At 43.0% G+C, this 27,344-nt stretch overlaps 1 protein-coding gene across 1 annotated transcript in view; it reads left to right on the forward strand.

The window, feature by feature from the left end:
* Nucleotides 1-778: 778 nt before the first annotated feature.
* Nucleotides 779-27,344, forward strand: part of LOC103799772 (ankyrin repeat and KH domain-containing protein 1-like) — a gene marked incomplete at both ends in the record, with an annotated part of 76,047 nt that continues 49,481 nt past the window's right edge. Inside the window, 3 exon segments of the mRNA XM_009072120.1 lie at nt 779-803; nt 5,178-5,331; nt 26,995-27,151. Coding sequence (XP_009070368.1) covers nt 779-803; nt 5,178-5,331; nt 26,995-27,151 — 336 coding nt within the window.

Below are 27,344 nucleotides of genomic sequence, written 5' to 3' on the forward strand. Positions count from 1 at the left end.
CAGTATACTGTGTAGGCACAGGGTCCATACCACTGGGGATGCTCTCTTAGTGATTTCTTCCCACGTGGTTGGTGACTTCTGGCTTCTTGGGCTGGAATGTTTTTGTTAATTGAAGAAACTCTCTTCAGAAATCACCGTTCAAGCCTAGCAGAGTGATATGGTCTTCTGTCATTAATTGTATCTGAATTGTTGTTCCCATTGATTCTATGTTGTTTCTATGTACTGACCTTGGAATACTTCTCTGAAATGTTCCTTTTCTTCCTCTATCTTTGAAGTGCCAAGAAGTAACACCATACTGAGGTCCCACTCAAAGGTTTTGGAAAAATACCCACAGCTGTGTGTGGTTTTTCCTCTTCCTTTACTCCATCTCTTGAAACTGAGAGGGTAGTGCAGGAAGATACCTGAAGTAGGTACACAAATGTTTGACTGGCACGGGGAGAGTGTTGAAAAGGTAGATCACAGCCAGGGCTTTTGCTGGTGTTGAGCTCACACCGGGGGGTAGTGGTGCCCTTGTTTGTCACAGGGAGCTCTCAGGAGTGCCATGTCAGTGACAAAGTCCTTCACTTTGCTTTCTTCTTGGAATACATATTTGTAATGGTTTTGAAACTACCATTCTGTGTATGTGGAGTTCCAAGGGGTTTGGTGTCATGTTTGTAATACAAACTCATTTTCAGTCTTAACTTGGTGCTGTGGTATCCAGTGTCCTATCAGTATTCCCCAAAACTTTTAGAGCAGGATTGCAAGTATTAATCCAATGTTTGTGTTCAGTTTAATAAAGGGCTCAACAAGATGAACTGTCAGAGGTTGGGTCTATCACACAAAGCCACAATAACTTTCTAGGGTGATCCTAATGCAGCATTACACACCTTGTTAATTATGGAATGCAAATAGTTTAAATATAGATGATCTATTTCAACTCCATAGGCATGAACTTTCAGCCTGGCCTATATCTACAGGCCTTTATTAGTCCTAAGGAAGCCAAGGTCCCTCTGCATATATTCAGATATATTTAGACCTATGTCCAAATGGAATTGTTACAGGAATAATTAGGAAGGGTTTCCTTACACAAAAGAGAAAATCAGGGAGTCATTTATGAGCATAACAAACAGGAGTTTAGGAGTCCCAGTCAAGGGCTCAAGTCCTCATTAGTTGTAGATGCTCCACAAATACAGAGCAAGGAGTATTGTTACCCCAAAAAAATGCTCATAGCTCACGGTGGTCCTGGAAAACGTAAGTGCAAGGACATGATTTAATAGCAGCTTTCTCTTTCCTATCAACACTTTTTGTAAAGACAGTCTTCCCAGAAGCACTGGTTTGGCACAAATGGCAGAAAGTAGAAGGAGCTGTCTCTGCTGCTGCAGGAGGAGAGAGAGGTGGTGCTGTACAGCCTCACAGGAAGCTTTCCCATCGTCTGTAGCCTGTGTCAGGAACAGGCTATTTGTGAGCTGGTCCATGCTGTTCTGGGAAAAGTACTTTGCAGCAGTGCACATTGGGAAAGATCAGTTTAGATTTAATATTAGAAATGTGTTGTAACTCTCCAGGTCATTGTCCATCTCGCAAGAACTGCTGGTGCTAGTGCTGATGTTGGTGCTTGCAGAGTTGCCTTTACCCATACCCCTGACCTGCGGTAAACTCAGCCCTGGTATTAACATGTAAATACTGATGTAGAGTCCGAATGGCTGTGAAAGTAGCTGCTGTGGAGGGAGGAACCAGCAGTGTAACTGGATCTGCAGAGCTGTGAGGCTGCTGCAGTCCTTGGCAGAACTTCAGGGAAGGTCCCCCACGGCTGTGATGGGTGCGAGGCACACTGTGGTGAGCACACAGCCTCGGGGCCCTGCAGCCATGGATTTTCCTGGGTTTTCACTGGGAATATTCCTAGTCGCGTTTGTTTCGGCAGTCAGAACAACGTCTCGAATCCATGTGTTCCTAATGAGCCTTACCAAGTAAGATGCTTATTAACTGCCCAAAGCAGCCTGCAAAATAATCCAAAAATAGCACACTGACTGGTTACTCTATCACTTTGCTGCAGATCTGATTAGGATAGAGCAGAGTGCCTAAATTTTGCCACATGAGCAGTGTATTATGTCTTCCAGAAATGATAGCATGAAATGTGCTTGGGATCTTTGTTTGTTTTGATTTTTTAAAATAATGTTTATTTCTTGTTTAAAAAACCAAAATTTGTTTAGTATATTTGGAATAGTTTGATTGTTTTCTTAAATTATTATTATTAGGTGATCATTGTAGGTCACTTCAGAGGAGACATCTGATCAATTAGGTAGTTCTTACTCTGCAATCAGTGATAAGATATCCAACTGTTCATCCTCTCTAGCCTTGTCTTGGTGTGTGAAACTGATTTATAGAATTGTCAGACATTCTGACTCGAAAATACATTGAAACTCATTCTGGGAGACTGGCAGTGGTACAGCTGTTTTAACGTTTTGCATATGGATTTTCAGTGTTTTCACACTCAAGTTATATTTGTATTGTGGGTATGTTATTAAGCTCTTACTAAAAATCAAAACCAAACCTAAAAATTGATGCTCAACATGTGCAGAAATAATGAAAGCAGCTGCCTTTTCTTGCTGAGATATAGAACTACAGTGAAAATACTGTGTACGAAGGAAGATTTTTGTGTGAGACTTTAAATGTGTGAGGTCTCCATAAGTACAGCTGGTGATGTAAAGAGCTTAAAGATAGGAAGAGCTGAGAAGAGTGGTGAAAAGAGCAGACTGCACCAATAGTACCCAGCTCATACCCAAGGTAAAAACTGTGTGTGCAATTCAGTTTAACTAGTGTTTGCATAATCAGTGTTAAAAAACCCAGAGTTTTTTAGAGGTTCCTGTAAGCACAACATACTTCCTGTTGTGGGGAGAGAGGTTCCTTGCCAGCTGACAGAGCAGTTGTGAACCGTGAGTTGATGCTGGTTTAGGTTCAAGAGGTGTATTGTTGCCAGTGATGTCCAGTAAATATATAGGAGTGAGTTTGGGGTGGCAGCAATCAGAGGGAAAATGGTCTATATCTTTCCCAAAGTGTTAAACCCGCGAAGTTTTAAAGCTGCTGGCAGGTTGCTGCGAGGCTGCTGTGCTTCCCTTTGCCCGAGGGCTGACTGGCTGGCCCTGAGCAGGAGCCACTCGAGTGTTTTTGCAGTGTTTGTTGTTCTTAAGTGCTGTTGCCTCAGTGGTAGATGGCATTTTTACCCCTTTTGGTATGTCCTCAAAGGGAGGACTGCTGTTAAATTTAGTGGTGTAATTGACAAAGAAAAAAAGTCCATTAGCATGTAGTAAAATTTCTTGTCTCTAGTTCTCAGCTATATAGAGTGAATGGTCATGTACACACACAGTGGGATTTTCTGCCCTTCACCAGATCACATGAATGTTGCAATAGGAATAATATTTCCAGCATGTTAGTGCCTTGTGTAGTCTCGTGGGAGAAAATGGAAAATCCTAAAGTACTCCTGTAGGTAAGGGTGAATTTTCCCAGTAGTCAGTTTTGCATCAGAGCTCATTGCAGCAGGGAGTCCTTAAGCTGGCTGGCTGGACTATCCTGGAATTTGAGTTCTGCAGAGGGAATCTTACTGCTGGGACTCATTTTGCTTGAGTTGTAAATAGCTCTTCTTTGTTTGTAGTAAAAGTGTGTATCACTGGTTTAGGTCACTAATTTTCTGCTTGTCTAATGTTCAACTCTTTCTTGCAGTGACAGTTCTCTTACTTTAGGACCATTGCCTGGACTAACCTGGAAATCTGTCTGCTTTGAGCCCTAAATCAGAGCCTGCTGCCTTAGCTGTAGGATTTGTGCCTTGGCACACAAGATCCATTGTCTGTAAGCTAGCCAGCATCATGCATATCCACTGAGACATAGGCTTCATGTTCTGTGTTCCTAAAAGACTTATTTGCTCCCTGATTCCCACTATATTCCTATGTTAGCACTGCATTTCACTGGTGCACGAGGTTGGCTTGGACCCCAGGGGATAGTGTTACAGCCATTTCCATATCAAAAAGGTGAAGAAATGAGCCCAAGCTGCTCCTGAATAGCAGAGCTCTGTGCAGCTCCCAGACTCCTGTTAACATTTTTCCCACAATGAGACACTTAATGAATTTGCAGATGGCCTGATTTGATTTTTTTTTTAAAGTATAAACTGTCCCTTTCTTAAGGTGTTGTGTGATAGGGCTGAGTATGATGATAGCTTATGGCTGGAGTGAGAAAGATAGGGAGAAGTGTTTGGGGAAGACCGAGAAAGCAAGTTGAGACTGAGGTGTGAAGTGGGAGAGGGCAGCAGGGGCTCTGTAACAGGCATGTGGATAGTGTTGAGCAGATCACATCTAGTTACAAAGTAGTGGTTTTATCTTAAAATATTACTGAATATAGAGAAAAATTTGTCTGAACATGGGAGAGATTCTGAAATGTGGTTCTGCTCTCATTAGAGTATGAGTCAGGTATCCTCCTTGTTTACTCTGGCAAGTTGTCACAAAACTGCAGAGTGTTGTGTTGAGTAATTCCATGAGCTTGTGTTTGGAGGTCACGTGGGGCACTGGTGGGGCAGCATTACTGCTGCTTGGTTGGAATACCTGCCTGCTTAATTGTTCTATGTATCTGTTTCTGGCTAGAAAATACTATAGACTGGGCTGGAAACAGGTTTCGGTGTTGAATTTTGGTCAGCTGTTGTGTTTCTGCTCAAAACAAACAAAATCTTTGTGCTAGGTTACTTGTAAAAGAGAAGTGAAAGGCATCTTGGGAGAACATTCCATCTTTCCCTGGCACTTGGGCAGGTCCAGCTGTACCAAAGGCATCACTGGTGGCTTTTTTTAATCACACAGTAGATGAGCTGCTGGTGGCAGAGATGCCAGAGCCTCATGTGGCAGTCTGCCTTGGTGGTTAACTGTCCAAACATGCATAACATTCACTCAATATTTAATCTGATTTGGCTTTGCTGTAGTTTAATTAATTGCAATTTTTACAACAAATTGTTTTCTATGTAGAGTTTTGCCTTTTGTGATTTCACTGCCTTTCCAGTGAGTTGGCCAGATAATTTTTACAGTTGTGTTCTGTACTCTGTACAGTTCAAACATGATCATGATAGTACAGTTAGATTATTTTTGTGGGATTTTTTTTTGTGTAATATTTTATTTTAAAGCTTCCAAAATGGTTATTTTTTTTTTCTTTTTTACCTTGGTAAACAGGTTGAATCCTTTATTTTGGACCAAGAAGACCTTGATAACCCAGTACTGAAAACCACGTCGGAGATATTCTTATCGAGTGCTGCAGAAGGTGCAGACTTGAGAACTGTGGATCCAGAAACACAAGCAAGACTAGAAGCCTTACTGGAGGCAGCAGGTACTTTCTTTGTGTAGTTGGTTTTTGTACTGAACCTGACTTGTATACAGATCAGGCAACCTGTAAATTTAGACACTGATGGGTCTGGAGATTTACCATGATGATGAGGAGCAGAGCATGGAAAACAAGCTCATGGTTCTTACAGGTGTTGGAGGTTGTTTGGTCCACTCTTTCTGTACATACAAAGTTAGAAAAATGAATTTGAACTAAATGCCATTTTACTGACTTGAGATTCCATATTTACCGGGGGAGAATTGAGGGGAAGAGAATGGAAGGAAATAGACTTGTTAAAAATGTCTTTTTTATTCGTGCTGCTTTGGTCGATATCTAATTATTAATCCATTACTCCAGAAATTTACAGGTGAAATACTCTTTTGACTTTGACAAAAATGTTTTTCCATTCTATAGTTCTGAGATATCACTGTTGGAAAATAGGTATTTAATGTTTACCTTTTGGAACCAGGCTGGATGAACATAGTGCCACTACATTTGTTACTTCTGTAGTGAAAGCCTCACTCTTTTACATCTTCCTCTGGTTTCTGACTGGGGTGTTTGCAAGGATTTGAAAATTGTCAGTTTCAAACTTCCAAGGACAAAAAGATGTAAAAACTCTCTTCTGAAACAAATCCCTTGCAATCGTCACAGGTGTATAGTCAGAGGAGTAGTAGTAGTGTTCTGAAATGGAAGTTTTCAGGCTTTACCTTTGACCACTCTTGAGAGTGACATAAAATAACATCTGTTTGCAGGTGCTTGGATGTAAAGCCGTGTACAGTCTTGAAGGAGAGCTTTATTCTGAGGAAGCAGAGGGGGCAGGGACTTGGGATCTGGGCTCTCTTTGCATTTTGAATTTGGAAAAGCCCCAGCTTAGAACACAGCATAACTTTTGTCAGCAGAAAGTTGCAGCAACCTATTTGCTGTAACTCTTGGGGACCAAACTTTGACAGGGAAGATGGACTGTTCCTGGGATACTCTGTGCACTAAGAGAATTTGAGTAGTCTGGTTTCTTTCGAAGCACTTTTAAAGATGACAGTCAGTCTGTTTCTCTCGTGTTCCTGGTGGCTGCTGTGTCCCAAAGCCTTTGCTGGCTTAGTAACTTGTCAGAGGAGATGGCTGCTGGCTGGTGTTGGGAGGGCAGTGCACTCTGAGGTGTGTGCTCACAGCTCGGGCTGCAGTGCTCACGGTGTTTACCACAGCCAGGGGGTACCTCTGCTGCCTGTGAGAATGCTGTCTTCAACTTTCTGCTGGCTGCTTGTCCCCAGGATTAGATGATTTGTTTTTAATCTGAGGTTTCCATGCTTTGATTCCTGAGTGCTTGGAGTAGGGGTGTAGAACATGGGCAGAACAGAAGGAATCTGGGAAGAAGAGCAAAGCAGAAAGAGTGCTTTTGTTTGAGGACTCCATCTCCCTCTCTAAAAGACTGGACAAAATTAATGCCACTTCATGAATGTGTGAGATCAAGGGAGTGAGAATACTCTTGGGAGAGTCCTCTAGTTAAGCTGCTCTTGTCTTTCCCACTGCGAATCTGAACACTAGAAATACAAGGCTAACCTAAAGGAGATGCTTCAAATCTCCAGTTTATTAATAAAACCACAATTTGACGCTGCTTGAAAAAGACGTTTGTGTTTCTGGGACATGTTCTAATATCTTCACTGGTTTTATCTAGCTGGTTTGGCTGCGGAAATATCCTTTCTAACCTTAAGTGAGGTTTTTTAGGCTTCCATAATGGCAACAAACAAAGCAGCTTAGTGTTGGGCCTGTGCATTCTTTTGTAGTTTGGCAAAAGCAAGTGATTTCTGCAGTTGTTTTAGTCACAGTTCAGTCCCCAGAATTGAGCTTGCAAAAGTAGAGGGCAGAATTATGGCTCAAGCAAGTTGCAGCCTTGTCTACAGGGTAGCTTGGCCTCTCCTGTGAGAGGCTTCATTCCACCTTACAACTTAGAGGAAAATCAGTCTTGCATTTAGTGTCTTGGATTTCTTGGGGTTTCTCACATTCAGGGTTTGTGGCTGTGTCATTAGGACCTTAATGAGTATGACTTGTAAAACTAGTTTTGCTCATTCTTCCTGAATCCTTTAATGCTCAGATCTCTCATGGACATGTTAATTCTGGAAGGTAAGTTCTAGCAACTGCAGCCAAATGGGATGTTCTTCTTCAAAGTACTTGTGCAGAAGTGGTTTTGAGCCATTGTGCTGTTGTAGGAGTTGTGTTTTGTTTGTAGGCAGCTGTCTTGATTTGAGAGCCACTGCATATGCAAGTGTAGGGCCAGAGGTCAGCTGAACTGTTGAGGATGTTTCTGTAGGTTGTATTTACCCACCATCAGGGTGCTGGATGGTTTTTTTGCAGTTGTTTATTCTGTTTCAAGGGGGGATTAAAATAGTTTGTGGGTTTGGATGCTGAGGGTGACAGCCTTAAGCAGAATTTCTGAGGAGGGTTGTGCCTCACCCCTGTGACATAGCAGCAAGTATGTACACATAGACACTTCCATGTGCACACAAACAGCCCTTGGACTCCTTGTGTTTGCTAGGTCCTCTGAAAACCTGCCTGATTAGCTTAGGTTTGGACAGCCATACCTCATGCTGTGGAAGTACAGGCACTTTGTTAATGAACAACTGTCAGTGTTTGTATTATTTCACCAAAAACTAAGTCTCCCTTGTATTTTCCTTCATTTTGACTCCTAGTAGCAAAGAAGGGATTTATAGGTAAATAACCTATGGAATGAGAACCATCCTGTTTGGAGATGTTTCCCTTTTTCAGGCTGTAATTAAACAGATTATTAGTATTCTGACAGTGGAGTCCTGTTCTGCTCCAGAAACATTTAGCTCCACTTGTTAATTGGGGTACTGTTGATTTCTTAAAATAATACTCCAGCTCTGAAGAATCCTGGTTCTTTTGTGGATCCTCAGGAAGGATGTGTATTACATGTCCCTTTTAGGGGCAGTAGTTGGTGGCTGGAGATGAGAGCTTTTTGCTGCTGGGAATGAATGATTAGTGTTCAGAGCTCTTACTCTTGGTGGGTACTTCTCTGGGTCCCTAAACATGAGTTTGTAAAGGGGAGAAGTGGGGAAATTTTGGCAGGTTAAAGCTGTTTAATTTTCTGGTCCCAACTTTTGTTGGCATCAGGAAGGGGAAATGACTGGCTAATGCTGTGCAGACCTCTCTGCAGTACAGGTTGTTTCTGAAAGAGGGTAGAGAAAGGTCTTGGTTCAGGCATGCGGTCAGATAAGAATCCTTGATGCCAATTTGGTGTATTCTGCAGCCAAAACAGAGTTCAGAAAGTTGTGAAACGTCAAAATGTTAATCCCTGCAGTTAAAATTCCCTGTTCATAGTGTTTCAGCATTGTTTGGCTGAGTTTGCTGGGAAGTGACTTGGAGTGTAATTGAGCTGCTTTTTGACTTGAGGAAACAGCTTGAGTGCCTGTATCCCTATTATTTATTGTTTATAAAGAGGTTTGTGAGGAAAATGAGGGTGTTGTGCAGAGGGACCATGTTCAGCCAGAGGTCTGCTGTAATGCTTGTCAGGCATTGAAACAGGTTGCCCAGGGAAGTGGTGAGATTGCCATCCCTCGTGGTGTTCAGGAGGCCTCTGGGCCTGGCACTGGAAGATATGGTTTAGGGGTTACAGAGGAGTGACAGGTTAACAGTTGGAGTTGATGATTTTAAAGAGATTTTCCAACCTTGATGATTCTACAATATAGATGTGAGTAGTCGACCCATTAGTTCAGTCAGGGACCAAAGTTATGTACACCCATCTTTTCTGTTGAAACACAGTCCTGCAGGTGGCTGAGGACCCTCACATAGATGGTTTGGTGTATGTGAGACAGTGAGGGACTAAATGCAGTGTAAATTGTTTAAGATAAATGTAGTTTTGGTAACGTTTCTGTTAATACCTGCCGAGTTTTGATAGGTAATTCAGGCCTGAGGGCCTGAATGAGGAGGGGCAGAACAGGTGGTTGTGTTTTGGAACTGGGGAAGGCAAAAAGTGATCATCAACTTAGTGGAAATACAGATCACAGATCAAAATATGAATGGGCCCAGATGAAATCCGCTGCTTTAGGATAAACTAAAAAGTTAGGGTAAGATTGAGCGATTGTAAAATCAAGTGCTTTCCCCTCTGTGTGTGAATTTCTGTTTACTCACATGCCAACCTGTGGACCAAACCTGTGGGTTTTTTTTGTGTGAGATGTTATCACTAACAGCAAGGGGTCTTTGATTAAAATAAAGTAAATTGTTTGTTTCCCCCAACACAGAGAGCTTCAGTGTGCCAAGATAGACCTGTGATCCAGCACTGCTGGGGAGTGGGCTGTGGTGTGAGAGAACAGTGCCAGAGATGCACAGCTTGCTTTCATCCTGCATCCCAGACAGCCCTTGGAAAGTGTCAGAGACTGGGCTAGAGAAATTCCTTGATCATGTTAATTATGATCAATTAGATTAGTGTTTCTTTTCTTGGGTTGATTGAGTAACTTAACTGTGATTTAAATGGAGGTGAGCATTAGAACTTAATGTCTGATGGATTATCCAAGCTCCACTTGAAACTATGGAAGTGGAGGGGCTGCAGGAAACAGGAGATCATGTTTGTCGGTTTCGTGGCTGCACCTCTGTGCTTGTGGAACGTAACAAATGCATTTGTCGGTGTTTATTGGTGTTATGGAATAGAAAAGAAAAGCAGAGTCTTTGTTGGGGGAATCTGAGAGGATTGCTGGAATTTGAGCAGAGATGTAACTATTGTAAAAATGTAGCAGTATCAAATCTGAAGTGTGTTTAGCCACATTCACCATGGCAAAAACCTTAGTCCAGATCTTGTGACTGACTTGTAAACTTAGAAAGGCTTTCACCATGATTTGACCTGAGTTATGTGGACACAGCATAGGAATCAAAGGAGAGCAACAGTTTTCACTAGGAAAGTTTGAATAGGATTCATTGTAGGTGTTTCTTCAGAGGTCAGAGCTGCACTGCCACTGAAATCACCTCTGTCTTGTTAGCTGGAAAACTTCTGCCTTTTGACATACTGTCACATTACAACAACTTGCTCATTTTTTTCTTCATCTAAAGATTCAGAGTGGGAAGGAATATATGGTATGTGAAACGTACAGATTGTTGTGCTTTTGAGTAAGTTGGATAAACTGTCTGAATTTTGTGCATGGAATTGAGTTATTAATATTATATTTCTCAGAGACTTTGCATGATTTAAATATTTTTTTTCTAGTCTAGTAGGCTTTTGGATTAGAAAAGAATCTAGTCTAATCCTGCTCTTAGTCAAATTAACTTCCCTGCTTCCACCGTGTGGTAAATGGACCAGCTTCTTATTTTTCAGCTGTTTTTCAGTTGGATTTTGCTGTGAAGATCAGTCTTATTGTCATAACACTTAAACTGATGCTTTTAGGCATCAGATGGCTAAGTTAGCTTTCAAAGCTGATACCTTAAGATATGCTTTTGGAATTCTCTGGCAAAGATGATTCTGAGACTTTAACCTGTCTTCAGAGGGGATGAGGAGTGGGAAGAGAGATAAAGAGTTAGCAGTTTTATTTTGTGGTTTATTGAAATTGGCCAGGGTACTCCTCAGTCTCTCAAGCTGCCTGCATGTTTATATATATATGTATTTGTAGCTCAGAGGTAATCAAATTAATCAGTCAGTGTTTCAGGGCCATGCCATAAATAACTTGTGCAGTTCTCCTTTTAACAAGATTTTCTCCAAGACCTGGATATATTTTTGTATTAACTCTGCTTCTCCTTTCTATTTTACTTCTGCCGTACTTTATTTTTTGTGCAAGTTGAGTTCTTCTGCAAGACAACCCCCCCTTTGCTCTCCTGTTCCAGTATGAGGCTATTGCTGGTTAAAAACTGTTCTCCATTCAGTATTGATTTCTGGACATCTTGTTATATTGATGCTTGCAGTAGCCTCAGCCAAAAAGGAACAGAAGGAGAGTTTGGGCAGGAGAAAAGCAGCAGTGCTTTATTTCCAGTCCTATGTAATGTCTGAATTGAGGTGGGATGTAGCCAGTACCAGGGAGAGAGCCTAGTTTTTTTCTTGATTTTCTCTATTTTCTTTATTTTCCCCCTTGTATGTTTCCCTCATCCATCCAGGTAATGGCACTCAGGCTCTGCAGGAGGGTGCAGGAGTTTCCTCTGGGCTTTGTGCTGCTGCTGGGTCTTGGTGTAGCCCTCACAGGGTGCAAGGGGTGTGTTGTGGGACAGCTCCTGACTCCTGGTCATTGACAGTACATTGAAGTAAAGCCTTTGGGTTGTCTTGAGTTTTGTGCTGGAGTTGGTAAAGGTCAGTCTCATCCTGCAGGTAAGCAGTTACAGGGGGTTGTGATTTCAACCAGGTACAGAAAAAATGGAGCACCTGCTCAAGCCACAGGTCACTTAAAGGCAATATCTGGTAAATAGTGCTGGTGACCCAAATATCCTGCTACAGAAAGTGTCTTATTTGAGTGAGTGACAGTGTTTTTTCTGTCTTGTTCAGTTTGGTTCATGTGCCTGTTCCTCTCCCAGCAGATGGTTGCTGGTGTGGTGCTGTCCTTGGGGTTCTGGGTGAGAGGGGTGTGGAGATGGGAACCCTGGGGAATGAAGCACTTACTACTCTTGCAAGCTTGGTTTCCCCAGAATGTAACTCTTCTCCTGAAGTGAATCAGGAGAGTGAGGGAGGAGCAAGGAGGGAGACAAGCCTCACTCTCTTGCTTGTGTCTCCTGCACAAGTCTCTTTTAATAGTTTGTTAAAAAGAATCAATTAAACACACTTGGAGTCTAAGTTGGCATTTTTGGTTGGTTTTTGCATTTGTCAGTCATGTAGTTTCTTTAGCACATGACAGTAAACCCAGAGTTCAGAAGTGTTTAAGACAGAGTTTGAGTATTAGGTGAAAGCCTCGTGGTGCGAGATGATTAGATCTGAATCAGTCGATCAGATTTCAGTTTTGAGGGGTTTTTTTTTGGATGTTCTGTAGCTTACTGGCAAAGCATGGTGGCAGTAACTAGTGCCAGCCACTCAGCTCCGTACTGGCCAGACTGGTAAGTCAGGTTGGTAGTGTGAGTGTGCTGGGAGGTGTAAGGTCACTGCGTTGGAGCAGTGCTGCCTGCTCCTCCTGCAGGGGTAGCTTCAGCACTCTGGTTCCTGTGTCTGGGGACACAACTGGACCTGTGACTCATTGTTCTTCTATCAATTTCATGGTGTTATTAAATATTTGGGTTCTTCTACGGTGTCAGAAGCAACAGATTTTACTGAGTCATCAGTGCTCTGCAGTGTATGATGCAACACATGAAGCTGTTGATTTTTTATTTTATTTTTTTCACTCACCTTTGGCAAAATATTACTATTGTATATTTAAGAAGTAATTGAAATAAATAAGTTTCTAAGAAAACAAATGGTATAATAGTATTTAGTGTAAAAGATCAAACTCTGTTTCTAGAAAGTCAAGCTAGTTTTCACCAGATGAATGAAAACAGAATATGTAAAACACACTGTCACTCATCTTTGATTCTGCTTAAGAAAGCAAGTGGCTTTTTTTGCAGTGGGGCATGAGCACCTTCATTTCCTATTACAGATTATTTTCTGCTGTTATAAAGTCCTTACTTTGAAAGCTAAGAGCTTAAATCTGTAGCTCTAAACCAAGCTGTAGTACATTAAGCATTGTGCACAAAAATGCAGGTTCTATTTCTTGTGAACGTGAATATTTACGTACTTGAAGATTCAGCACCTACTAGGAAAAGTTAAAAAAATTATTGCATTGCACAAAGTTATCCTGGTTGTATCCACTTGCTGTGGGAACAAAAGGCACAGTGCAGTTCTGCAAGGACTTTTTCCCCTGTGTAACAGAGTGTTAACTTCCAACAACTGCTAACTTGTCATTTAGCCATCAGTTTTCCCTCAAATTCTGTTCAGCTTCTCAAAACTTCTTCAGAAATAGACTGAAAGAAATCTTAGGTCTCATTTTATCTCTTCCTTCTCTTCAGGCAAATTCAGCTGTGGCTGTGCCATTCCTGACAGGTGGCTTTAGGAACTGGTTAGACAGACTATCTCCAGTGCTGGAAGCTCCACAGCTGCCAAGCCCACTGCAGTCCTTCGGATGAGAAGGTTTAGCAGACTCTGTCTTCACTGTTGCGTACTGAAATTTATAACTCAGTGTGAAGGGAGCACTGAGCTGTTTCATTGGAACAGGAGGAAAGGAAGAAAGTTGTAGTAAAGCAACTGGTGTCGTCTTAGTGGCTTTGCTGGTGTAATGCATCATATCCATGGTCAGTGTTCCCTTTTCCAGTGCAGCCACCCTTAGAGCCAACTTGCAGACTGTTCTCCTCAGTTATCTTTTGTTTGGCTAAATCACATCAAATCTTTCTCTGCCCTTAACTCATGTTGTTTAGACTTTCATCTGCTCTTGTTCTCCTCTGGAGTCTCTGTGCGTGATCTCTGTTCTTCATTACTTGTTGCCCCAAATTAGTCATATTACTCAAGTGGAGCTCTATTGATGCATGGAGAGTAGGAGTGTTATTTCATCTGTCCTGCAAGCTGTGCTTTTGTTTATACATCTCTGTTTGTTGTCTGCCTTTTGCCTTTGTTTTGCAAGTTGAATTTGACTTTAAATCAATACTTTTCTGAAGATTTGTTACCTGAACAAATTATTCCTGTTTGTGCAGTTGATTATTCCTCTGTGTGTGTGTGTGTATTATATTTTTGTTTTTCCTGACACTCCTGTTTGGAGTTACGTCCTTTAAAAAAACTTTCTTGAATCTGAATCATTATGAAGGTTAGCATTCTGTCTTTTTGCTTTCAAAGGATTATGTGGCTTCTGAGTAGCCAAGGGAGACCACAGCAAGCAAGAATGTTCTAACCAGCCTGACCTGACTTCCAGCTGACTTTGCCTAGTATTGCCAAAACCAAGCAAACAGCATGTTTTGGAAGTCTCTAGAGGGAGAGGAATGTGTAGGAAGATTTAATAACAAAAAGAGGAGACTGTGGCTGTGCTTTTGGCTATTAGCCTTGGCCTGATAGTGGGCACATCCAGTGCCTGATCCAGACAGAATGAGAGGTAGAATTACTTTATTTTATGCAGATTAAGAGCAAAGACCTGAAGGCAATAATGGTTGAAGTTTGCTTTGGTAGAACCTTAATTGACTGGACTTTTCCACAGTCACTGTTTGAAGTAATTCCCCCCAGAAGCTGTCCATTGGATTCGTGCTTGTTATGGCTTTGTATTGTGCTCCCAAGGAGCTCAGTAAACTTGTGCTCTGTGGTGCCACGTGTTGGATTCTGTGACCTCTGATGGACAGAATCTCCCATCTGAAGAACCAGAGCTTCATAGACACAGACCTGGGTGAAAGTGCATCTCTTGATGCACCTGTCCTTGTCCTGTTTTGGTTTTGAGCTGTAGGAGGATGCTGCAAAGAAAAAAGCTGTGGAGTGGGATGGGCCCCTGATGGGTGTGTTCTGTCTGCAAGATGGGTAATGATAAATTCGATGTTTTCTTTCTGAAGACTGTAGCATCCTGATTTTGGGTGGGTTTGTACTCTCCTGTGGTGTTCCTGGAGATGTTATTTCCAGGCTCTTGTGTTACACAGCGTGTGTGTGATGTGACAGTACACCAAAAGGCTGTGGATCTTTTTAGGCAGAGGAGAGGGTTTTATGTACAGTTTCTCCAATGCTCAGTTTGAAACAAGAGTTTATACAGTCTGTGCTATGCACCATTAGCATGGTGATCTTTTTTTTTAAAGAAGCGATGAACTTGGTCAGCTTCTGAAAATACTCAGTATTTTGGCTTGCTTTGCTGTACATAACTTGGCATAAACTGGGGGCTAAAAGTTCTTGGGTTTCTGAGTTAACTCATGACATCACTGGCCCTCAAAGTTTACTCTTAGCTCTTTGCTTGAAAATGTAGTATTTTCAAATGCTTCTTCCCACATAGTCACTCAGTACTGTACTGAGTCAGAGCTGCTTTCTGATTCAGGAAAGCAATTACAGCCCATTGGAGCTCAGTTTCCCACTGAATGTCAGAAATTTGGAGGAGAGTTCAAGTGGAGTGTTTGGCTATAAATAGCACTCAAAGGTTACTCGAGTTCTCATCTTCCAGCATCTCTGTTGTGCAGGGGGGTCATATCCTGGAGTCAGTCTCCATACCTTCCCTTCATAAGACTTAGGTTACTCAAAAAGCAGAAAGCAATTCCACTCTCTCCTTGTCCCACTAAATTGGTGACAATGTCTGTAAAATAACTTGTTTCAAAGGTCAGGAGCCCTAAAGAGGATGAGACTTAAACTATTTGGCTGAGTTAGAATGCCAGAAGTCAAGAATAGGAATTCTGTGCATTCTCCTCAGTGTGAATGTTTTTTTTTCTTCTCTTGATGTTTCTCAGGGATGTGTCAGGTTTTTCTTTGCTCCTTACCCTCCCACAGTGGCCAGTGCCATTCCCATGTTCCTCCTTTCCTTGTTTCAGTAGCAGTCTTACCTCTTTGAGGTGTATCTTTCAGATTCCTGGAGGCAAGCAACTGTCAGACTTGAAATGAGAAAATATCTCTTTCTGATAAGGCATGAAAGGAAGAACCAGGAAATAGGCAATGCCTACCATTAGCTGTGGTATTTTTCTGCAAAAAAAAAATTAAATCAACCTTGCAAATTTTTCCTTATTTGGCACAAAGTAAAGAATTTATTTTGAAGCTTTCCTTACAGAGGCCATGATGCTGCTCCTGGATCGGTTACCAAGCTGCTGCTTTTCTAGTCGTGTGTTCAGGATCAGTCAGGTTGGAAAAGATCTCTGAGATCACCAAGTCCAACTCATGACCTAACACCACCATGTCAATGAGTCTGTGGCACTAGGTGCCACTTCCAGTCTCTCCTTAAATACCTTCAGGGATGGTGACTCCATCACCTTTCTGTGCAGCACATTCCAGTGTCTAATCACCCTTTCTTGTGAAGAGATTCTTCTTAATGTCTAACTTAAACCTCCCCTGGAACAACTTGAGGCTATGCCTTCTCTTCTGTTTGCTAGTTGCTTGGGAAGAGAGACTGATCTCCATCTGGCCACAACCTCCTGTCAGGGAGTTATAGAGGTCAAGGTCACCCCTTGAGCCTTCTCTTCTCCAGGCTAAGTAACCCCTGTTCCCTCAGCATCCCCTCATAGGACTTGTGTTCCAGACTCTTCCCCATCTCCACTGCCCTTCTCTGGACATGCTCCAGCACCTCAGTGTCCTCCTCACAGTGAGGGGCCAGAACTGGACTCAGCATTTGAGGTGCCTCAGCAGTGCCTGGTACAGAGGGAAACATGAATGGGTAAATACTGTAAGCACTACAATCTCAAATTCCCCAAGAGTGACTTGGGGTTTTAATAAGCAATCAGATTCTTTTCTTTTTGCTCAGCCTCTAGCCTGGATGCTTCCTTGACATCCAGGAGTGTTGGAGCTGATGCCCAGAGCTTGGAATTTGAGCCTAGCTGCTGTGGTTCCTGCTGGGCACTGGGTGGATGCCTGCAGGCCTCGCATGTCGGGGCTGCAGCCCAGTTGGGTGTGCTGGTATGTGTGAGCTCACGCTCCACTTGGCAGGCTGGGAGCAGGTGACTGCCCAGCTCGGCGCGGGGGATGTGCTGACGCTGCCGTTTGTGTGTCCAGTGAAAAGCCAAACAAAGCCAGGAGAACAATTCTGCCTGTGGCTGAAGTTTTCCCTTAGCTAATCACAGCAGTGCTGGCAAGCAGGATACAGCTAGAAGAGCATTTAAATGAATAAATGTACTTGGGTGCTCGCTGGTGCTGCAGCCCTGGGAAAGGTGGTGTGGGATTGTTTCGGGAGGGAAGAGAAGGGAAAAGGCATCAGGCACCCAAGTAGTTTGCTGTGGTTTTGGTGCCGTGGCAGATCTTTCTGGGTGTGTATTACTGGCTTTTATCTGTGTTAAGGGTGGAAAAAAACCCCTAAAAACAAAATCCCTGACTTGGTCATTCAAAAAAAATATGAAAATGAAATGCTAAGCTCCTGTTTAACTGTGATATCCAGCACCTCCCAGTTAATCCCAGCAAAGCACCAAAACAAATTCAGGTTTTTCAGAGTCATGTAGGTGTTCATAACCTACTGCTTAATCCTGTCCTTGTCCTTTATAGTTTGGATCAAGGTTAGCATTGTGTTTTGACTATTGGTCTCAAATTTTCTAACAATCTAGCACAAGTTGGGAAGGAGGCCTTGGTTGCCATGGGTAAGAGTGCTTTTTTCATTAAAAAAAACACCCCAAACACCAAACCAGTGCAAACCCCAACAATTTACTGGAGCTGGTAGAACTAGTAGTTATTCTGAGACAGAACTGGCAATTGTTTTCACAGTGGTATTGCTTTTGTCCTAATTGTAGCTGCTGCTTTAAAGCACGAGGTAACCCAAGAGGCAGAAAGCTCTCCCAGATGCTCATCTACAGTGAGATGGGTGGAAAAGCTGTTTGCTGCTGCTGGAGTACATCTGTAATCGTGACACCAGAGTCATTCATGATGCTTCCATATTAACTACATGCAATATGTATGGGATCAGCATGATTTTATGCACATATGTGATGAGTGTGTCTTGGTTCCTGTAAGGAATCAGCAGTGTTGAGGATTGTATCTGGGAACTTGTCATCCTGTAGTAAGGCAAATGTGTCTCTGCTAGAGATTTAATAGAAACAGAATCTTGAAAAATGGAAAGGTTGAGTTTTTATGAAACCTAAATGTTTGGATGTGGTGAATGAGTGACACAGGGATGGTGCATGAGGTTGGGGAAGGTGGTTTAGTGGCTGTTTGCTGTCACAGGCAGGAATCTTCTGTTCCTGGCTGCTTGGTCTTCTCTCCTCTTGCCAGTTGTGGTGGTGCCTAGTAAAGACCCTTTGCTGGTCAGACTCACCTTGCTGTGCTGATAGAAAACTCTCTCTTTCCCCAGTTCGAGGGCAGCGTGGCTGGTGGGAGTGTCTGGAGGAACCCGGGGAGAGGAGCACAGAGTCATCCTTCTGGCAGTGGCCAAATGTTAGATCAGCCCAGAAGAGCTCAGTTATTTCAGCTTTAGTAAAAGTAACTCATTGTTCTTACATGGGAGAAAATGATGCTCAGTGAAAGCCTGGAAAAAGTCAAACTGAGAGAAAAATTGAGAGTTATGCTGTAGCAAAGTCTGTCACAGGATTTTAAATCAGATGAGGAGACAGTTATGTGGATGACTTTTCTGGTGTTATTCTTTGCTATGTGGATGCTCAAGTGGTAACAAAACTACTACGAGGTTTACACTGATATCTTATTTCAGTATTTTAAGCTAAAATATGTGTGGTATTCCATATCTGGCCAATATCTATATTCTTCCTTGCATTCTGGAAGCCAAGGAAATGGGTGGATTGGGTTGGTGGAGAGGAATTAGATGAAACTGCAGACTATTTTGGGAGATTGGGACTTTGCTAGAAACATCTGGAAGTCTCTGTCGAGCTGGTTTTATTGCTCAATTTGCTTATGAGGCTTCCAGACTTTACTGAAAGGGGAAGTTGGTGGCTAATGGGATGAATTACCTGACTAGGTGATCTGGTATTAAAATGACATGAGACTAAATTGAAATCTAAATTTCTAAATTGAAACCTAATGAATCTAATTTCTCAAAAGGAATGTTAATGAATATTGACTAGTTAATCAAAGATTTGTGTTGGTGTGGAATTTAAAAGTAGTTTTCAGATTTTGAGATATCTGAGCACACTAATGTCAAAGGAGATGATCCCAAAAAGGAATCCTTGTCATCAAAACGTTACTGAAATAGCAGTAAGAACTAATTGTAGCTGGAGAAGTACTTCCTGGCTTTTCATTCTGGAAAGGGAAAATCTCACTGCTACAGCTGCTGTACTGGAAAGCTGAGAGAATGTGATGGAGGTTGCTGGCTCCTGCTCTGACAACGCCAGTGAAATAGATGCAAATGCAAATATAATAAGAGTTTGCAGTGTCTAGTAAGTGACAGTTGAAAGCTGGAACCAGGGGAAGTTTTCTCCAGTGGTGTGTGTTTTGTGATGGCCTCTCAGGCTTTTTCAGGCATTCCTTTTCACTTGTGGATCTTGTGGAGGAGTTCCTGTTCCTTTCAGGACTATGCATTTGTGAAGAAAGGGATATTTTGAGGTTAAGTCCATGAAATACTATCCAGGAGGACAAATTACTCCTTTTGCTAGGAAATGCTTAGCAGTTGATCTGAATGCAATTTTCCAGATAGCATTGGAGGTGTCATTTTTGGGTGTCATGGTTTGCTGTCAGGAATCTGATTTGCAGCCATTCCGAACTTGGCTGCTCCTGAGGTCTGTGGGAAACTGTGATGGTGACACAAGAAATACTGTAAAATGCTAATTCATTTAAAAAAAACCAACAAAAAACCCCAAACCTTCTAGCTGTAGCTCCTAATTTCATGCTAAATGAGTTTGTTTAGTGTGTCCAAATACCAATTGAAAAGAAGAAAAATAAAAACCACAGCCAGTGAATGCTGTTTGTGCCATGCACACAGTGAGACAGGGGAAAATACAGGTTTGTAGTGAAAGTTTGTCTCCCATGTATATGAAAGGAGGTTTCCCTGTGTGCAGTGCAGTTACCCCAGGGCTGGTGAGGGTACAGTGATTTTTCAGAGCACTGGAGCTGAGGTCAGACCATAACTGTGATACTCAGTGGCAGTGCTTACAGAGGTGTGTGCTTGGCTTGGCAAGACTGAAAGCCTCACTGGAGCTTTTTTAATGTTTTAGAAAATAAAGCCAGAATACAGCCCAGACATTGAATCTCTCCTGCTCCCTGCCTGGGATGAGCAGTGTTGGAATGACCCACTGGAAAATGGAGGAGCATTCAGGTTAACACTTGGCTCAGAAAGAGATCTGGGATTTGCCACCTTCCTCCTCTCCTTCCCCAGTGAAACCCAGTTTGCTTATTTTTATAAGGCTTTTGCAATCTTCAGGGCATGTTTTGGATGTGCCAGGATTTTTAGTAGTAGCTGTGCCATGAGATGTCTGATGGTTTCATCCTTTGGGCCTGAAGTTAGACATGCTGCTCCCATTGCACAGGAATGGGTGCTTGCTGCCAGCCACCAGTGTCAGCTCCTGGTGTCATCTTAAGCCAGCAGAGCTATTTGCAGGACAGTTCTTCTGTTGTGATTTGAAAGATGGTAAAGATTTAGTCAAGGAGTTAGGCTGAGCCTTTCTGCTGTCAGATTGACACCGAGTGCCTGAGCTATGCAGCGTTGATCGTCCTCTCTCTGCTAGTACTTTCTCCTCTCCAGGTGCTCTGCTTGGGGAAACACAAGTTGAGGTAAAATCGAGCACATGGTAAAAGGCAACTCACTGCCTATGCATTTACTAAGGGCAGGTGTGCCAGGACTTGTGTGGCATGAAATTGATGTCAAAATGTGGATTTTTTTGAATGGTAAAGTAGAACTGGCGATTCCTGACAAGGATTATGTCATTATACAAATAATGTTAACAGTGATGTATAGACAGGTAAGGCAAAGTGCAATGTCTGAAGTACTAGTTGAGCTTGGGTTTGGTGGGTTTTTGTTGGGGTTTGGGGTTTTTTTTGGATACAGGTATTCTAGATGCAAAATCTCTGCAGATTCCAGTGCAACACTCGTGTGCATCCTGGGATTACAAACTGCTGAAGGCCTCCCTTCACACATGGTCCTGGGAACTGCACTGGGTGTGATTTGGGTCTGTAATATTGTGTGGATTCTTCAAAGGCACATTAGAATCATATGGAAATTTAAGTATGGGGTGCTTACCTTCATAAAGAGGGTTTTAAACTTCTAGCTTCTTTAATGAAGAAGTTTGTTTGAAAGGCCAGATGACTTACCTAGAAATCCCAAATGGCCTCACACAGGCTATACTCTCACTTAAAACAGTTATTTTCCTTGTACCACAAGTAGACAATCCCTGTAACTAATGGTCTTCGGCTTAGTGTGAATTGTGTTCTTTAACAGCACTTACCTTGAAGTTTTTAAAAGCATATGAATTTTAGAAAATGAGTACACTAGAAGGAGTAATTAGAATTTTCTAATTCCTATATTTGTAGAGCACTACTCAATGTGTGGCTTTTCCCTTGAGGACTTTAGTCTGAGCAATCAGTGTACAATAAACCACATGTGAATATATTTATGTCCCTCATTCTGATGTTATAAATTAGATATCCTAATGCAGAAACAGTGGTTGAACACAGGCAGCAGGTGAGGGTTGATTTGGTGGTTTTCTGGGTTTGCCAGAAGATCAGTGTGGGTCTTGAGTGAGCTGATGATGCTATACATTGGTTTACTGGCTCTGAAATGGATTTAATGTGAAGGTTTTGTTTGGTGAAATACTTGGACATCATCAGAGAGGAGCTAAGTGCACACTTTTTCGTTAGTTCTGTGGGGAATTAGCCACCTGAGACCTCAGAACAGAATGCTCAGTCCTGATTGTTGCTTTCTTGTCTTGTGGTAGCACCTGTGTGATGTGCTGGAATGAACGGTGTTCTGGTAGAGTTACTGCGTGTTGGCATGAGACTGTAGCAGTTGCTTTTGACAGTCTAGAACTTTTCAGTCCCTATGATTTGGGATCCAATAAGCTGGAACAAAGTGTGTCTCCTTCCTTCTTTGAACCCTCTTCACCTTGTGTGAGGTGCTACTTGTGTGCCATGCTGCTTAGAGCAGGTACTTAACATGCCATTTGAAAAAAAAAAAAAAATCACATTTCTGGGCCATGATTCTCACTTTGCTCTTCTTGTGGGCTTTTAAAGCTCTCCACATTTCCATCACAACCCGCCTTTGGGAGTAAGTGGTGTAAGCCCTTAAGGACCAGCAGCTGATTCTGTGTGAACTGAAGTTGAGTTAGACTTTGTGATGAGTGTGAGATCATAAATTGGACATGTTAGCAGGTAAATGGAGGCCATGTGTTAGGACATATGATGTGCTGGAGCAGGCTGGGAAGGAACATAATCACCACTGAATCTGCAGGGGTTTGTGAGGACTGTTGGACATTACCTCTTACACTTGATATGTTGATCTTTTTGGAGCAGTCTCCTCTGATGTTCAAAGTATTTGTGGACACCAGGTGTGTGTGCTATGAGGGACTTAACTGTGGGTTTTACCACAACACAAACCTGGTTGTGTTCCAGTTTTTCTGAGCTGATATCTGTGTCTTGTTACATTCAAAAGGAGAACTTAGCAGCTCATTTCAGGTTACCTTACAACTTTTACCTTGGTAGTTCCATGGTAGGAAATACCCTGATGAGTCTGAAAATCAACAAAGAAATTGGAGTCTTGGTTATAGGGAGTGTAGGTGTGTGTCTGATGAGCAAGCTTTTCCCTTGAAAGGTCAGCTTCTTGTTTTAATACACCTCTATAATCAACTTCAGGCTAATTTAAATAGTTCAGTAATATGGCAGTAAGGTGTGGAACATCTGGCATTATCCGGCACCGAGTTTAGTCGTGTCGTAGTAGCTTTAGGAAAAAAAGTCACCAGAATAGGTTTTGGGTTGGAAGTGATCTTTCAAAACCATCTCGTTCCAATCCCCTCTCATGGACAGGGACACCTTGCAGTCGACCAGGTTGTTCCAAGCCCCACCCACCTTGAATTTGAACACTCCCAGGGATGGGGCAGCCTCAACTCCTGTGGGCAACCTGTTTCCAGGGACATTTGAGATCTGTCTTTTCCATTGTTGGGTAGTGCTGCTGGCCTTGTTCCTGCCAGGGAACAAACTGGCACGTGGCTTCAGCAGTAGGTGTTCAGCTGAAGAATTGCCCCACAACAGCAGGGTGAAGGTGTGCCTGGCTCCTTGGGCCCTGCATTGGGTTAGCTGTGCACACCTGGAGGAAAAGCAGTAAAGTCACAGTACAGGTGATAGTCTCTCCTCTTTCTGTCCTTCCAGTTGTCTGTTGTTCAGAAATGTCCTTAAATAGTGACTTGAAGGGCCACTGTAAAGCTATGCCTTCTACCAACCTTTACAAATTCACCTTTGTGGCCTTTGCATGGCAGCTCATGATGTATGAAGGTCCTTCCCTTCTGACTTGCTTATGAGCACGCTCTTCATAATTTTGGTGGTAAGCTGTAATTTTGCATAGGAACATCACCATCTCCATAGGGGTAATGACTGTAGCCTCTTCTCAGTAAAAATCAGGAACTCCAATATTCTCTTTTCAGACTTAACGTGCAGCAGTGATCAGTCCATGAAAAGATGATGTGACACAACCTCCGTGGTGGCTTGTGTTCCTGGAAATGTTGCATTCCTCCCCAGGAAGGACAGAATGTCAGACACTGGGTTCAGTTCAGGTAGTGTCAGATGAGTAACATGCCAGTGGGACTGATAACGTGAGAAATGACAATTACTTGTGTGCAGAATAGTCCTGAGGATGCTTTCAGTGCTTATTGGATGGGAGGAGGCAAGAAGAGTTTTGGTCTAGCTCCTGCATGTAGGTCAGACTGTTGTGGTCCCTGTATGTACGAGAGTGGCTCAAGAGCAAATGGTTATGAAGTGGACATAAAAGTAGTTGAATTAGAGATTAAAAGATCCATGAGCATTGCAGCATTGGGATTCTTGCACGGTCATCCAGAACCATAGCAAAATGAAAACAGAGCCGTTGTTGAGATGGCAGTTCTTGTAGTCTGTTTCCCTTTGACTCCATCCAGCCAAACAGATGTCTGCTCTGATGTCTTCTGTGGCTGTTAATTAGTTTTGGCATTGCAATGTAATGAAGGTATGAGATGAAGAGCTGGGGATGGTACCTGGGTTGAGCTCTAGCTGTCGAGGTAAATAAAGGGCATCTTCTACTTAGCCTCCAAAAGGCCTTAGTGTGGTTACAGCTCGTTTTTTTGGAACAGAGTTGGAAGCTGGAGTGAGCTGTAAGTGTGCTTTGACTAGCCAGAAGGAAGAGCCAGTGGCCTGTGGTTGGTGAGTCCTCCAGGAGACCACCAGCAGTAATCCTTGGAAACAGAGACTTTGGAGCAGGAGCTGCAGTGAGTGGTTTGTCTTTACTGGACACCAGACTGAGATCTGTGGTGTGACTTGTGCCTTCAGAAATCCTGGGTGTGAGTGCTTCAACAAGCAAACTTGTAAAACAGAGAAGGTAGTCAAATGTTAGGCCCTGCTAGTCCTGGTAACCTGTCTGATCTACTGCCTTGGTGGTCTGAAATGGAGATACCCAGTGCAGTTTCAAATAGCCAGGTCACTTCAGCTTTTGGTTTGTGTGGGGGTGTGGTGGTTTTTTGTTGACTGTACTTTGTATTTTCCACTTTTGCCAGCAGTAGGGCTGTTAACAGCTCCTTCAACAGGACCCTTCTAAGTGGAGGGAAACTGCAGTCCTGTTGCTCCTTGTAAGTGAAATCTACACTTTTTTAGCCTTAGCAGAGGGGTCCTGTGGATTTCTCTGGAGTACTTTTCCACATTGCTTACCACGGTGTTCAGCTTCGGTTGCAGCAGTCCCAGATGAGGCCTCAGTGCTGAGTTGTGAAGACTTAATTCTTTGTCTTTCCTTCAGCAGTACTTTATGTACACTGCAAGCCAGCGTAAGCCAGCACTGCCACCAGAAATAGCTAGTGTAAACATCTCAGCAGTTACTCTGTGAGCTGTCCTGGGGAAGCAGAGCTGTGTGAAAACTGTCACTTTCTGTGTGTGTTTGATACTAAATTGATGTCGTGACACTATCCTGACAGTGACTGTCCCCCGCTGTCCCACCTGCCCCAGTGCAGAGCTGACAGGACTTCCATCCCCTTTCTACCACCAGCACACTCAGTGTACACTAATGTGTGAGGCTTGAGCTGTGGCATTTGAGGCTTGTTTATAACCTCGCTATATTTAACAGCAGTGGCTACAGGGGGGATGGCCTCAACAGTTTGGAGGTGGAAGGGGCATGTGCCCAGTGACCTCTTCAAGTACATGGGGTCGAGTCCATGGCACTGCATTTCCATGCTTGAGTTGCTCTGTCCTAGCCAGGCTTCCAGCCCCAGATGGGTGTGCTGGGGACAAGCTGTAATTTCTCACTTTAACATTGAGTGAGTAATCTGTTGTAAATTGGTTTTCTTAGCTTCTTGACAATGCTGAAGTGATCCAGAGGTAGGATGCTGGAGCCAGGGAAGTAGTGTGCTCGAGGCTGAGTAAGTCTCTTAAGCAGCTCATCTTACCCTTCCCTGCTTAGCTTCCATCAGCCAAGTGAGCCTGTGCCCCGTGGGAGATGTGTGCCCGGACACAGGGTAAGCACCGTGTGCCAGAGCTGGGAGGCAGTGCTGGGAGCACTGCAGCAGCTGTGCAGGGCAGTGGCAGTGTGCCTGGCCTGTGCTGGCCTAAGCTGGGTTTTAGGGTGGAGAAATTTGGTAAGTATTGATTCTTCCATTAATGAGAAACGAATTGAGCGCTCTCAAACTGGAGAAATACATTGTCTGAAGACAATGTTCAAACTCAAAAGTGCCATTGCAGTATTTATTCTGTAATAATTGCAGGCTGGGTTGTGGCAGGCATGGTGTAAATCAAACTTGCAGGGATGTGCACATACTGAATAGCAAATCTTGTGAGGGATAAGGTGCCTTATTTCCAGAGGTTTATGGCTAGTTTGATCTTTTTTAACAGCTAAGGAATTGGAAAGTCACTGACTCATCACTGGTGAATGTGGCTTTACTTTTCGTATCACTGACTTTTAACTGGTGAATGTGGCTTTACTTTTCGTAGCACATGAGACTGATTTGGATTTGGTTTTTTTGGGGGGGTGGAGGGGTATGTGTTACACTATTGACACATTTGTATATGCAGCTATAAGCCCTGCCTACACTGCAGTGATGTTTGCACATGGTAAATAGGCTGTCCTGACCTACAGGGAGTAAAACCTGTGTGGCGTATTTAACTGGTGAATGTGGCTTTACTTTTCGTAGCACATGAGACTGATTTGGATTTGGTTTTTTTGGGGGGGTGGAGGGGTATGTGTTACACTATTGACACATTTGTATATGCAGCTATAAGCCCTGCCTACACTGCAGTGATGTTTGCACATGGTAAATAGGCTGTCCTGACCTACAGGGAGTAAAACCTGTGTGGCGTAAAACTCGAGCAATGAGACTGTTTTAGGAAAAGAAATTGTTATAAAAGTTCCTTCAATCTAAGTATTTTTACTGTGTGATGTCTGTGTGGGAAGGGCATTGATTTCAAGTGTATTAAAGTATTTGAAATTTCATTTCATAGTGTTTGTGCCTGTAGCTAGAGCTGGGTAGTTCGGAGTGGCAAAGTGTTGGGAATGGAATTTAAGCTAATAACTTCTGAAAATTTTTTTCCTGATCTTAAAAAAACCGCAAACATCTTAGAGCTCAGTCTGCTTCCTTTTGGGTGGAGTTGGGTGGCAGTGGGATGATCAGTGCTTTAAAATGAAAAATCCATTGCATTAAAAAAATGCTAAACCAAACCTGTGGAATAATACCCATGGCCCAAACCTCTGATTTGGGCTTCACATCTGGATTTGCCCTTATTCTCCTGATAGGATTATTTACTTTTTTGGTTCTTCAAAGGTGTGAGTTTGGGACAGGTAGCAAAGCTGCCAGTTGACAATATTATAGCTAATTAAATGTTCACGTCTTGGGCAAATGTTAGCAATCAGTTTTAAGTAGGTGATTTTCTGGCATGTTTGCAAATGATTTTAACTAATAAAGTGCATGTGGCTGAAATCTAAACTAGTGTCTTTGCGTTTCTTTTGTGTGACTTTCATACTAACCTGACTGATGAACGAACGTGCACTGAAGGAATTGGTAAATTGTCCACTGCCGATGGCAAAGCCTTCGCAGATCCCGAGGTTCTCCGGAGACTGACGTCCTCCGTCAGCTGCGCGCTGGACGAAGCCGCCGCCGCGCTCACGCGCATGAGAGCCGAGAACAACCACAACGCAGGACAAGTGGACAAGTACGTACTGCCCAGCCCCCCCTCGGTTCCCAGCTCCAGGGTGTCAGTTCATGCTCTGCCTTTCAAATTCAGTTCACTTTGTAGCAGGCACTTGGGGATGTATGTGCTCTGCGACTAGCAGAAGCAAAGGGGTTGAATCTGAAGGTCCCATCGGGTTGTTGGCTTCCAAGGGTAAGAGAAAAGCACAAAAAGA

Source organism: Acanthisitta chloris, unplaced genomic scaffold (assembly GCF_000695815.1).
Source record: "Acanthisitta chloris isolate BGI_N310 unplaced genomic scaffold, ASM69581v1 scaffold6213, whole genome shotgun sequence".
Lineage (NCBI taxonomy): Eukaryota > Metazoa > Chordata > Aves > Passeriformes > Acanthisittidae > Acanthisitta > Acanthisitta chloris.